This window comes from Camelus ferus, chromosome 8 (genome assembly GCF_009834535.1).
Source record: "Camelus ferus isolate YT-003-E chromosome 8, BCGSAC_Cfer_1.0, whole genome shotgun sequence".
NCBI classification, from domain to species: Eukaryota; Metazoa; Chordata; class Mammalia; order Artiodactyla; family Camelidae; genus Camelus; species Camelus ferus.
Genome location: NC_045703.1, coordinates 35,637,246 through 35,650,956, shown reverse-complemented (window position 1 = coordinate 35,650,956; position 13,711 = coordinate 35,637,246). Strand labels below are relative to the sequence as shown.

The window sequence follows — 13,711 nt, the reverse complement described above, 5'->3', positions numbered from 1 at the left end:
TACATAGATAGTATTTTTCAGGCTGGTTGTAGGAATTAAGTGAAATAATTTCTGCAAAGTCTCAAACCCCACACTGTGTTTAATAAAAGTCAGCTATTATTACTATTAGTTACATGGCTACATGCCTGCCACTACTAAAATAAATTTCATTACTTCATTAGAATTGTTTTTTTTTCAAGCTTATGTTGTTCTCACATCAGAAACGATTTTATGAAAAATCTTGAAGCATCATTTCAATTTAAGACTTTATTTCTTTGCTGAAAGAAGGTGGTAATTCCATTATGCTACTCTCTGATTTTGCAATTAGGATCAAAGTGATAATAAAGATAAAATAATTTTCCTTATAGTCTTTATTATCATGGTTGCTTTCCATCAAGTATCCCCATGTATCTCCCTCTAGCCAGTGTCCATTGGAAGAACTTTGTCAGTGTCTTGAAGGTCAACCACTCTTAAATATTTATTTTTCACTTGGGCAGCTCTCAAATTAAGGGATTTCAGGATTGTTCTACTGATTTTGTTCACTGAGGTTTGAATGTAAAGACTGAGGCACATCTCTTACAGCTAAGACAAAGGGACAGGAGCAGGAAAACAATCTTGGTAAATGAATGCATTTCTGCTTCATGTGTTCCTTTTACCATAAGGTACAAGGTTAAACCCTATACAAGCAACTATTGTATTTTGTTTTATTGTCTGAACCTACCTTTCAGGCATTTCTTGCATTGTTGCAGGAATGAGTACATCTGTAAGAACCTTAATCACAGCAAAAGAGAGTTAACATAAATCTTTACTTAGTATTTCTAGAGAAACACACGTATTCTTTGTCAATTACTTTTTATTCCTAGCTTTCCAGAGAAAAACACGTTAACTCATTTCTGAAAATTATACTTTTATCTCCTAAATGAAAGTATGTCCAAGTTATGTGTGTGTGTGTTTGTAAAAAGTTAAGGGGAGAGGGGCATTTAGAAACATGGCCGTGCTAGATTAAGCAGATGATGCTAATGTCCTGGGTACAGAGAGCTAATTATCAGAGCAGAAAGAATTCTGAAAAGAAAAGGCTAGACTGAACCTTAAACGTGGGTGAGATGGTGGGTAGGACCTTGATGAGAACCAGTAGAAAGAAGAAATTAGTGCTGACTGATCCTGTCTAGGGAAAAAGTATGATAAATAAAGGAGATGGGGAACCAGACGGGATAAGGGCAGTCCAGATGGCTGAGGCTGGCCAGTAAACTGAGTGTGCCAGCCTGGAGAAGAGGACCAAGAGCTCTAGAGGAGAAGATATTTCAGACTGTGGGCAGACACTCATCTACAAAGGCCTGTGTAGCCTACCAGCAAATCGCACACATATTCTCTGTATATGAGACTCTAAAACAAGACACAGCATTGCACGTGCCCAGTATGTTACTTACTAATGGATTGGCCTTGGGAGTCATGTACTGTTTTATGGGCTAAGCTGACCACGCTCTAGAGGTGGCATGAAGGTCTTGCAGAAGCTCATTTTACTCTGCTCTATTGACAGTGCTCACTGTGCCTCCCTGGGTTCACCGTGAGGAGTGAAAACGTTGTGCATGCAAAGGTACTTAACCTTCAGACTTCTGTGTTGGACTCAAAGAAAATGGACCATATTGGGGGAGGGGGGCAGTGGAATCTATGCTTTAAAGGTATTTTTTGGAGGTGTTGAATGATAGTCCAAACAGTGTGACCTTGATACTGGTAAATGTGTGTGCATGAGCCCAGGTCTTAAAAAACTCTGAGAGCCATCTTCTTTCCCCTTCCTGGTGACTTTCTCATGTCTTAAACACTGCAGACAATCAGTTAGTGCCAACTAAACCCTTTCTCTCTAAATAATGATATTCTTACTCAAACCAGAAAAAAATGAGACAATCCTCACTCTCCTTCGTCCTTCTTCAATTTTAACTTGAACTCAATGGGTCAAGAACACACTGCACTTAGTCCTCCTTTCTCTCATTCTGCGATGAGGGAGAACTGAACACAGGATGAAAATATGGGCTCCCTCACTCTGGTTCAAGCCCACCTACAGTCCTTGGTGGGCAAAATGGCTCCAGACTGAGTTTATCTAGCTTTTGCTTCACTTCTCTGCAAAGCTGGGAATGTGTTAGCAGCAATTAATTTTGAGGGATTTTATCTAAATGCTTAACAGGGCTCCAGCTTCGGTTTCCTTGCTGACTCAGATTATGTTTTAAAAGGAAAGCTTTTGTTTTCCCTTATGACAATTTAGCAGGTAAATCTAGACAGACTGACTTTAAAATACCCAGATTGCAATACAGTTTTCTGCCTCAGCATGGATTGGGGGCTGCTCTAACTGGAGAACAGACTGTTGGGGAATTAGCTTCACCCCCTTCCCTACTGAATGTCCGGCTAGATAGCCAACCAGATCATCTTTGCTTCTGATGTTCTCATGACCCATCTGTAGACACTGAAGGGCTCTTATATGGTTCAAGAACAGAATTGGACATTAATGCATTAAAGTTAGAGATTGCCAATATTTTCAAGTTATTCATCCCATAAGAGTTTCCCCAAAATATTGACACTGTGAAAAAGCCACTCTGCTATTTACTCTGAAAACACCTTAAGCAATTAATAAAAATTAACTAAGTTTTCATTTATTAGTTAAGTGTGTCACATTTAGAATCATTCTTGGCTATAAACAGAAGTTGATTTTCTTTTACCTAATGTAAATTTACATTAAAAATACATACATTATTTAACATTCACTATTAAATTGCTTGCTTTCTCAGCAGAAAAATGTTAATAATATATCTCCAGCCAGAAATAACAAATTTATAGAAAACACATTGCAAAATTTTAGATGGAATACTCTTTGAAGAAATATATAATTCTTATTTAAGACATCCTAAAAGAGCTTACCTTATAAAGAATCGAGTCACAAACACAGAAGATGTCAATTATAACAGGGTTTTCAAGTAGGGGTAGAAGATGATCAGGCATTCCTTGCCAAAAGTGTAATAAGAAATGCTGGATCTAGTCGAGAGCAAAGAGTACGTACATGAAGATATTTCCTTAGCGTGAACGCACATGAAGAACAGGACAAGAATGTATACAGAATACAGTCAGCAAAGCAGTCTTTGTTGCTCTTACCTCTTCAAAGTTTCCATTTATTGCATTGTCCAGGATGCACTGGCAGTGAGTTTTGTACATCATTATGAGGGTATCAACCTATTTCAAGGAAGAAAAAGCTTAATAAAAGTATCCTTTCAACACTGCCTTCATCTGTTAATGCACTCATTTGTTCGTATGCTCAAACACATTTTTAAAGCTCCTGTTATGTACCAGGCATTGTGCTCAATGCTGAGGAACCAAAAATAAAGGCACAGTTCTTATTTTGAGGAGCATACTGCCTTGTGAAGGAAGAAAAGCAAGCAAATGGACAATTACAGTAAAATATAAGAACAATGAAAAAAGGCGATTGTGCAGGCCAAAGCAACCTTGTAATTTTCTGCCTAATAAGAAAATGAACTTTGACTGGAGAAATAAACACAAAATGGTAAACTACATGAACTCTTCACACAGTTTTGTTAAGCGGGTGCTAGGACAGTGCAGTATGGTGGTTTCAGGTGTAGAGTCAGCTAACACGGAGCGCCACCTCCACTGCACCACTTTGCATGGGTTGCTTTGTCTCTGACCCCAGACTTTCTATTTTTAAGTAAAATAATAATATTACTCACATGGTGTTAGAGAAGATTAAATAAAACATGTGTAATGCACATAGCCCAGGTCCTGATACACAGCATAAGACCTCACTATATTACCTAAAATTAGTAATAATATCAAATGACTTATTTACCAAAAAAGATATGAACATTAAATGTTTGTTATGAAAATTCTCCATTTCCATGTTACCACTGATATTTGTATTGCATAGTTTAAAAGTTTTAAATATATTTTAAAATTTGTAATGGATTAGAACTAGATAATATTCTAGCAAGCAAATAATATTCAAATTCAAATAATATTTATAAGCTAGAAATATTCCTACCTGTTATGGGTTGTGTGCTCCATGTGAACAGAAACAAGGTTTAGAGGTCAGAGGTGTGAGCTTTGCCTACAGAGTACCTGGGTTTGAATGACAGCTGTCATTGGCCACTTACTAGCTATGTGATGTTGGGCAAGTGACGGCATTTATGTGTTTTAATTTCCTCATCTATAAAATTGAGATGATAATACTCGCAAATATCCAATCAAGTTGTTATGAGGGCTAAATAAATTACACATGTGAAGTGGTTGGAGTAATCCATAATCTAAGTTAAGAAATTGACTGTTGTCGGCTATTTTTATCCTCATAGTATCCAGGGTGCTGATGGTGATGGAGGTGTCCTACCCCAACCCTTTGTTCTCCAATCTTTATCCCTGCAGCCCATCGATAGCACACATCTTTGTGGTTCAGCTCAAAGCTGTATAATGATGACCTGCAAATTACCAACCTATTTCCAAGGAGGTATGCTGACTACAGGACACTTCTGGCAGGACATGTCACCATTAATGTAACTGAGACATGCTCTTTAATTGAAGCAACGATATTATATTTTTAGATAGGTCTCCAAGACGTATTTTTAAAATGAGGATGACAGCATGAAAGACAGGAAGCTATTCATAATTGTTGTCAAAAATTAACCCTTCGATCCCTGAAACCTACTTTTACCTATATGTGTCAATTGTTTTCTTCTGTATACAAGCCATCAAAAATTTTAACTTGTACTGTTGGTACTTTATTTGATATTTACATTATCTTTGGACAACAAATTATCACTGTATCATACTTTACATCTTTATAAACATACTTTTGCTCAGTTTTCTGAAAATAGACATTACATTACAGAGGGCAGAAGGCTTAGCTGTAGTGAAGTCAGTGAGCATGTGGTGGGGGAGCGGGTAGAAACTGTCCTGAGTGACACTGTGATTGGGCAGAAAGCAGGCCTCTCAGCTTCAAGCCAACACCCCACAGTGGGGTCAGCTTCTTACTAAGCAGTCTCCCTCCCTTCTGCCCCAAGAAAGCAGGTGCTCAAGGTGCTTAGCTTCAGCTCCACTCCTCTTTCTAGGAACTGACGAATTCCCAGGGGAACTTGGTTACTGGCTCATAAGGTAAAAGGCGGGACCCAGCTGCCCTCAAGGGACAGAGGGTATTAGTCCCTGTGCTCACGGTGGGGACCACTGGGAATGAACTTAGAGACCAGGGGTTATTTAAGCATCTTGAATCCTGAGTGAGAAATGATCTCTAGACCCATTTTTCAAGTTGACAGGTAAGGAATTCCTTGGAGGCTAGCAGAGAAGCTGAAATAAACTATTGGCACATGTTCCTCACCTCTCTTTTTGTCTTTGTTACTCTCTCCATCCACACCCCTCACCTGGTATATTTACACAGTAAACATCTTCATGATGCCTTTGCCTGTAAGCAGTCCTCTCCACAAAGGCGAGCCAACCCTCCCCCAAAGAACTGTGTTCCCTCGGGGCCCGCAGATTCCCACCGGTTTCCCCACAGATTGCTGCACATTAACATTTACCAGAGGGGTCTCATATCTGACCGCATAATATAACACATTACAAGGCTTACAAAAATGATACAATTATCTTGAGAAAAGTGATGGGAGAGGAGAATGGTAAGAAGCGGACACACTTCAGGAGACTCGCTTGGAATCAGCATCTGAGAATTATCTTCAATATTTAGCCTGTTCTTACCTAGGAGAGCATGTCTGTCATCAGAACGAACCCCGGAAATGATTGTGCATCTCCGCTTACCTATCAATGGAACTTTTTAATCAGTGTGTTATTTTTATTTCCAGTTTCTATGGAAGCCCATTACTAAAGTAATACAGCTGTACATTATTCATCATATTCCTCTATCTTTATACCTCAAAAGTATGAACTGACTTAAATACACCAGGAAAGATATTTTCCCCAAATGCTAATTTAAAATGACCTTCAATTAAAAGAAGAATGCAGAAATCTTTATGCCCTGATTTAATAATGGATCCCAGTATTAGTCAGCCCCTAGATGCCCAGAAAATAACTCTAGAAGTTCAGAAAAAGAGGAAGATTTAGTCTCAGACTTTTACTACATAAATATTAAAAAGTCAGATCAAGGATTATTTATAAACTGAATTTCATGAAACTGTTTCTTCCTTAACTTTCAAAAATTTTTGCAACAGAGCACAGAGGGGTCCTTGCATTCATCTAGGCATCTTGCCCTCAGTGCTAGGAACAAATTCTGTCCTAGAGAAGTGCTTGATGACTATTTCCTGAAATTATATGGAACTAACTGAAAATATAGTGCTTGTAATTAAAGAAACTTCATGTGAGTGACACAATATAGTATTTTCTTTCTTGACACTGAGTTTTAAATAAAAAAATAATCTTTAGTCTTTTGAGGTTTATTTTACTAACTTCTGATTATATACTATCACGGAGATGGTAAATAATTAATTGGAAAGTGTTTAATCGATGTTAGTAAACGTTTGTCCCTCCTATAAATCAGTCAATTGTGTTTGATTATGCAGATTTCTTGACTGCTTCCTGCAAGTGCCATGAGATTCCCAGCAAGCTGAGATACGGAACCGACATAGCAGAAAATCAATAGAGAAGTATCTTTAATTGATACCTTGTCTTTAGAAATGCATCCTTGGTACACAAGGTGTTGAGCACTGGGGAATTCTGGAAGAAGTGTTCCAGTTTTTGAGCTAAGCGAGTATTTACGTGTGAAGCCACCCTATAATTTAGAAAAAAATGAAAAGAAATAAACCATTATCAACTATTTGGCTCCAAAATACAATTCGAACAAAATAGAAACCTGTAAAATTTCACTCTTCTTCATTCTGCAAACCATGACGAATTAGGAGATTTGGTAAACTGTTCAGATCAAGTAACTGAATAAACTAGACATTTCAGCAGAATTATTGCTGCCAAAGCATAAATAGTTTTATAGTCGGAATATTTTTCTTATTCCTTTGGATTTTAGTTTTAAACACCTCTCAGTTTTCACAGCTTTTAGAAATTTGATTTTAGTTCAGAAGTTTACATTTGTTAATGACATACGTTTTGAAAGATCTACTTTCAGATCACTGAAATTATTATAATATGAGAAGATCAGAAATTGCCAAATCCATTTATGGATTACCAAATCATTTATGGATTAAATAAAGTTAATTTATTGAGCCTCACAATTAATTAGTAGTAAAATTGTGATTGGAGTCTAACCCTTGAGATTCCCAAACTAGTACTCTGGATTTTCCTCATCTCAAACTTCCCCCACCCTAAATTCAGATATTTATTGCTCTTTTGAATCCTTTGGGGAAAGCACAGCTCTGACAGTTTTCAGAAAATTAGAAAAAGTGACAAACAAATAACAGTGCTAACATACCTATAAGAAACCCACACAGAAAGACAGAATGCATATTTATGACAGAACCAGAGCCTCAGCAAATCAGTAGAAATATTTGTACACCCATGTTTGTAGCAGTGCTATTTACAACAGCTAAACTATGGAAGCAATCCAAGTTTCCACTGACGAAATAGATAAGCAAAATGTTGTATATACATACAATGGAATATTATTCAGTCTTTAAAAAGAAGGAAGTTCTGACAAATGCTACAACAGGGATGAACTTTGAGGACATTATGCTAAGTGAAATAAGCCAGTGACAAAAAGATAGTGTATGATTCCACATAAATGATTTACCTAGAGTAGTCATAATCACAGAGACAGAAAGTGGAATAGTAGTTTCCAGGGACTGGGGAGGAGGGGAAATGGGGAGTTATTTTTAATGAGTATACAGTTTTGGTTTTGCAGGATTAAAAGGATTCTGGAGATAAATGGAGATGACAGCTGTACAACAATAAGAATGTACTTAATACCAGTGAACTATATGTGTACTTAAAAATGCTTGAGTAAAATTTTATGTTAATTATATTTTACCACAATGAAACAATAAAAAAAAACTATGATGAAACAAGAACTTAAGTGTTAAGAGTAACCTTATACTTTTAGAAGAATAAACAGAAAAATACTTCTGTGATCTGGATTACATACAAATTTTTTTAAAAACAAGATACTAAAAAAAATGCTAATCATAAAATTTAAAATTATCTTCATTGAAAGACACTATAGAATGCTGAGCCATGTCACCAACAGGGAGAAGTTATTTACAACATATTACAGGATATCAGTATCCAGAATATATAAAGAAGTCTTTGAACCAAATTTTTAAATAGAAATTTTATGTGATCTGAACAAACGTTTCCTAGAATATAACTGACCAAAGAAGATATTCAAGCTCATATTTTTCCACGCAGTTATCAAAAACAATTTTCAAGTGAAAGCCACAGATACTATTTTATCTCCATTGGACTGGCAAAAACTGAAATGTCACTCAATGCCAAGTGTTCCTTAGAATGTGAGCAAAAGGAATGCCCACATATAGCTGGAGAGACATAAATTGACATAATCATTTTGGAAAACAACTTGATCTTAACTAGTAAAGTCAAACACCCCAAGACCCAGAATTCCACTCCTATACACATGCACCTGGAGCACACTCATAGCAATATTGTTTTCAAACAAAAAGGAAAAAATTCCACCAAAAATGGAATGAATGAATGCATTGTGATATTTTCATAAATGGAATATTAGCAGTACAAATAAAGGTACTAGAACTTCATATATTAACATTAATGAATCTCAAAACCTAATGTTGAATGAAACCAGAAAGTCATAGGAAAAAAATGAATCCATTTCTATGTGGGGCAAATAATAAACAATATGTTGGTAATAACAAACTGGGCAGGAATAAACAATGCATATCATTTACTATTTTAATCATTTTCAAATATACATATCAGTAGTACAAAGTACATTCATAATATGTAATCATCACCACATTATTTAATATTTATACCATACATTCATAAGCGATAAACTTTAAGGAAAAACAAAGGAGTGATGAACAGCAAATTTTGGAAAGCAGTAATTTTTGGTAGGGAGGAGAATTGGAGCAGGAGCACGAAGAGGATTTTTTTAAACTACGCGATTAAAACCTGAGTTTTTATCTTATGCTTGTTTTTAAAACTCTGTGTGTGTGCATGCATAGATTACAAATAATACATTTCCCAATTAAAAAATGTTAGCGTGGTAAGAAAACACATATTAAGGAACAGAATATATGCCTCTTATTATAATACTTATTTAAAACTCTTGTGTTGATAAATAACAGTTCAGTGCAATAGGAGCCAGCAGCAACATGTGTGAGCATCAGCAGGGGGCAAGGGTGCCCAGGGAACAATTTTAAAGGTTAGATTTGTTTGGATAGGTTAACAGATGTGTACAAAGTTGGTGTAAGTCAAATTACAATATTCTGTCCATTTATAACACAAAAAGAAAGGAGAGACTGATAAACTGGTACAAATTAAAATATGATCATTTTCATTCTATTAATAAATTTGCTATTTTAATTGCACTAAAAGAGGTGCCAGGTTTTAGGCCAGGTATGGAGGTCTGGGTTTTTTTTTCCCCTTCTCAACTGACGACTCAGTACTTTTGGGTGAACTATTAAGAACCTTATTTCGAAAAGAAAACAAGGAACCTACAGAAAAAGAAACAATATGATTAGAAGGCAAGAGGGTCTGATTTATGAGGAAAGATTAAAGGATTTAAGCTGCAAAGTTTGGCTAAGTGATGACTAAAAGAGAGCATGATAACAGTCTACAAATATTTGAAAAGCATATACCAAGGAGGGAGGATTTGTTATTTATCTTGGTGCAAAGTTGTTAAACTGGCCGTGAATGGTTGACGTTAAGGAGAAGGAAACTCAGGCTATCTGGGAAACTTCCTGGTTGAAATGGATGAAATCAAGGGACTTATTCCCTAGGACATAATGGCAACTTTATAGCTTGAGCTACTGAAAACATAATGGGACCCACGCTGGAAGATTCACAGAAGAAAGGCTTTCTTTGACAAGGACCGAGCATTATAAATAGATTTTGTTTGTTTTATTCTTGGAAATCAAAGGATTCTGAGACGTTCTCTAACACATTTTTGAATTTGAGCCACTACATTTATGAATAAAAAATTTAAAACAAGCAAAAGTCATACCACTGACTGATAATTAGTCTTGCTTTCCTCTTCCTGTCTTTTGGATTTGCTTTTGTTGTTGTTGATTTTGTTTGCTTTTATATTATGAACTATTTAAAACTTTAAAAAGGATATAGATAAAAAAGTAATAAATACACATTGTACTTAAAATCCTGATTAAGACATTAGATATCTGAAATATTGAAGCAGCTTCTGTGCGTGAACTTTCAGCTTTACTAGATTATTTCCTCCACTACCATTTATGAGAGTTTCTTTGCTCCAAATTCTTTTTTAAATTTTGATTTATTGAAGTATAGTCAATTACAATGTTTCTGGTGTACAGCATAATGTTCTAGTCATGCATATATATACACGTATTTGTTTTCATATTCTTTTTCATTAAAGGTTACTACAAGATATTGAATACAGTTCCCTGTACTATACAGAAGAAATTTGCTTTTTATCTATTTTTATATGTAGTGGTTAACCTTTGCAAATCTCAAACTCTCAAACCCCCTTTTCCCCAGTAACCATAAAATTGTTTACTATGTGAGTCCATTTCTGTTTTGTAGATGAGTTCATTGGTGTCCTCTTTTTTCTTTTCCTTTTTTTTTTTCCAGATTCCACATATGAGTGATATCAAATGGTATTTTTCTTTCTCTTTCTGGCTTACTTCACTTAGAATGATGATCTCCACTATCATATTTGTATATGTATACAACAATGGGATAATTTTTTTCCCCTTGTCTTTCTTTTGACTTCAAATTTTGTATATGATGCTTTGATTTAAAGAAGTTCTCAATTTCTGTTTTCACTTTCTTCTTTTAAAATTTCTTAAATTGCTTTCATGCTTAGAAAGTCACTCCCCATTCAGAAATGAGGTAGATACATGTTTCCTTCTAATTATTATTTTTGTATTTAATAATTTATATGAAATTCAGAAAGGCATGAGATACAGAAAATTTTTTTCTGAAATAGTCCATTTTTTCTAACATTATGCCCTGAAGAATTTTATTTACTTATTTGGTACTCCATCTTCCTCCAGAAGGGACTTAAGACAATTCATTGAAACATACTTTCTTCCTTCATTGGTTGTAATGTTTCCTTGACCACACACTAAATTATTATATATGCTAGAGTCTTTTTCAGGTACATAATCTCTGCTGTAGATTTGATCTACCTACATTTGAGTCAGTCTCATAATATTTTGATATCTGCCAGACAAGTCCCCTTCAACTTGTTTACAATTCTCTCAACTATAACTTCTTATATATTCTTTTAGGTAAAGTTTCTAGCCATTTTAATCATTTCCAAAAATAATTACGCACTCAAATTTTTAATAGAGTACTAAGTGTCTAAATTAATTTAGGAAGAATTGACACATTCATAGTATCTACCATTCCCATCCAGGCATGTGGTATGTCCTTCCATTTAAAGTTTCCTTTTATAGTTGTATTTTTTCAAGCATGAAATATTCTGTTATTATGATTCCCCCTTTATGGTTGTGCCCAAATATTTTGTGTTTCTGCTGGTTCCTGCAATTTAAATGTTACAATGTCCTTCCTTTCTTGTCTTCAACAGAGACTGTTCCCACCTCCCCCAACAGGGAATCTCTGAGAAAACTGAGACCTGTAGAAAGGATTTGAGTGACCATTTTCTCAGTTCTCCCGAGGATGGCACTTAGCCAGTCCATTCTGAATGCACAGAAGAGCTCACTCCCTACATACAATGGGTGCCTCAAGGCTTTAGGGCATTGAGAACAGCCAGAACTTTTTTAAAGTTCTTCAAACTCCTACCAAGATTTCACTCACAAAAAAATGACCTAACTGACTGCTGACTAATCCCGCAGAGAGAAATCCCAAACCACCAAACTATCTCAATTTCCTGCCACAAAAGTTACAAACCTACTTGCATCCTGACAAATACCATTCCTCTTTCCACTTTTAATGAAGTAAGTGTCCCTTCTCTCTAGGGCCACTTCCTCCACTCTGAAGCTCTCCCCTGCCACCTCTTCTGGGACACTGTACTCTCAACTTCCCCCTCTTTCACAACCTCAGTCTCTACACTTTCACTGAGTCTGTTTTACCGACATTAGGACCATAGTCCAATCATCCCTCAAAACTAAATTTCAAGTCCTCCTCCAACAATCATCCTCCGCTTGAATAAATTTTCTCCATCTAATGCCACTGCCCACTCATTTTATAAACCAATCAAACCCCAGCTTCCCCACTGCAAATGCTCTTCCTGCAGCCATTAATTATCTCCACCTAACTAATTTCATAGATCTTTTCCAGTCCTTATCTTGATGACCTTTTAGCACCATTTGATAGTAGCAACCATTCTCTTCTGTTGGAAGCATTTTCTTCTCTTGGCTTCTGTGTCACTATATTCTTCTTTCTCTCATCTCTCTGGACTCTCCTCAGTTTCTTGCTGACCTTGTTTTTTCCTGCTTTTTACAAATCTTTTCTCATACCTTCTTCTCCTCTCATTTATTTTTTACCTAGGCATTTTTATCCACTACCATGACTTTAATCACCACCACACTGAATATCTAAGTCCTCTTGTCCAGTCATATATATCCAACTGTTCGTTTCAAGTCCACACTGGATGTTTTACAAGCGCATCAAATATGGCAAGTCCCATATTGAACCCATTATCTTTCTATTCTTTCAAAATTGTGAAATAAAATTCATATTTTATGGCACGACAAGAAAAACATAAAACATTTTCTCTTTGGCCTCCTCTCTCCCCACTGTGCATTGTGTGTCTGTGTTATGGATCGACCAAACCTCCCCATCAACAGGAATACCTGCTCAACCATGAAGAACAACATTCTTCTGGCATCAACAAGACAACTCCTTAAAAAATAATATTCCTTCTTGATCTTGGAAGGGGCCATGGTGACACTTAGATCTGGAATGTATAAACTGTCAATCATATATCCTTTAATGTACAGCCCTCTGTCTCTGTGCCTTACATAACTGTGCCTTAACTTCTAACAGGCGAAAGTTCTGAGCTTTCTGAGATGCTCTTCCTGGGTTATAATCTTGAAATTTGGCTTGTATAAATTTTCCATTGCTTTCTTAGACTGACTGATTAATTTTTTGTCGGCAGCCTGCTTCTCTCCCAGTGTTTCCTGCTAAAATCAGTCCTTCTTCCCATCTCTAGGGTTATTATTCTAACATGGATATTTTCTTACCGAGACTATCCATGTATCTGCAACAGGATGTGCCTCTTGTTTGCCTCCCCGTATGCAAATGTTTGGGTTTTGGCAATGTCAGAGACAGTTTTGGTTTTCACAACGAGGGGAGGGGTGTGCTATTGGATTCTGGTGTATAGAAACCAGGGACACTGTGATGTTGCTAAACATCCAGCAATGCACAGAACAAACCCGGCTACACGGAATTATCTGGCCTAAACTATCAACAATACCAAGGCTGAGAAATCCTAACCTATGCTGTTCCATCTGTCTGGATCACTCTTCCTCTCCCTTCCCCTACACCGCTCCTCCTACAAACTCCCACTTATTCTTAGTTTTTTCTTTAAATGTCACCTCCCGTGGGGAATGTCCTTAACCACTTAAACTAGGTTAACCCTCATGACACCCTTTACGAT

The 13,711-nt window shown here is 36.3% G+C and overlaps 1 protein-coding gene across 3 annotated transcripts in view; it reads right to left on the bottom strand.

Moving 5' to 3' along the window:
- The window catches only part of RFX6 (regulatory factor X6), a 107,319-nt gene that overhangs the window by 14,606 nt on the left and 79,002 nt on the right, over window positions 1-13,711 (bottom strand). For all 3 annotated transcript variants that reach the window (XM_032484758.1, XM_032484759.1, XM_006193079.2), the window contains 4 exons: window positions 6,632-6,739; window positions 3,118-3,195; window positions 2,887-3,000; window positions 701-750 (listed from right to left, as the gene is read on the bottom strand). In XM_032484758.1, the coding sequence (XP_032340649.1) occupies window positions 701-750; window positions 2,887-3,000; window positions 3,118-3,195; window positions 6,632-6,739 (350 nt within the window). The remainder of the gene's footprint in view (window positions 1-700; window positions 751-2,886; window positions 3,001-3,117; window positions 3,196-6,631; window positions 6,740-13,711) is intronic.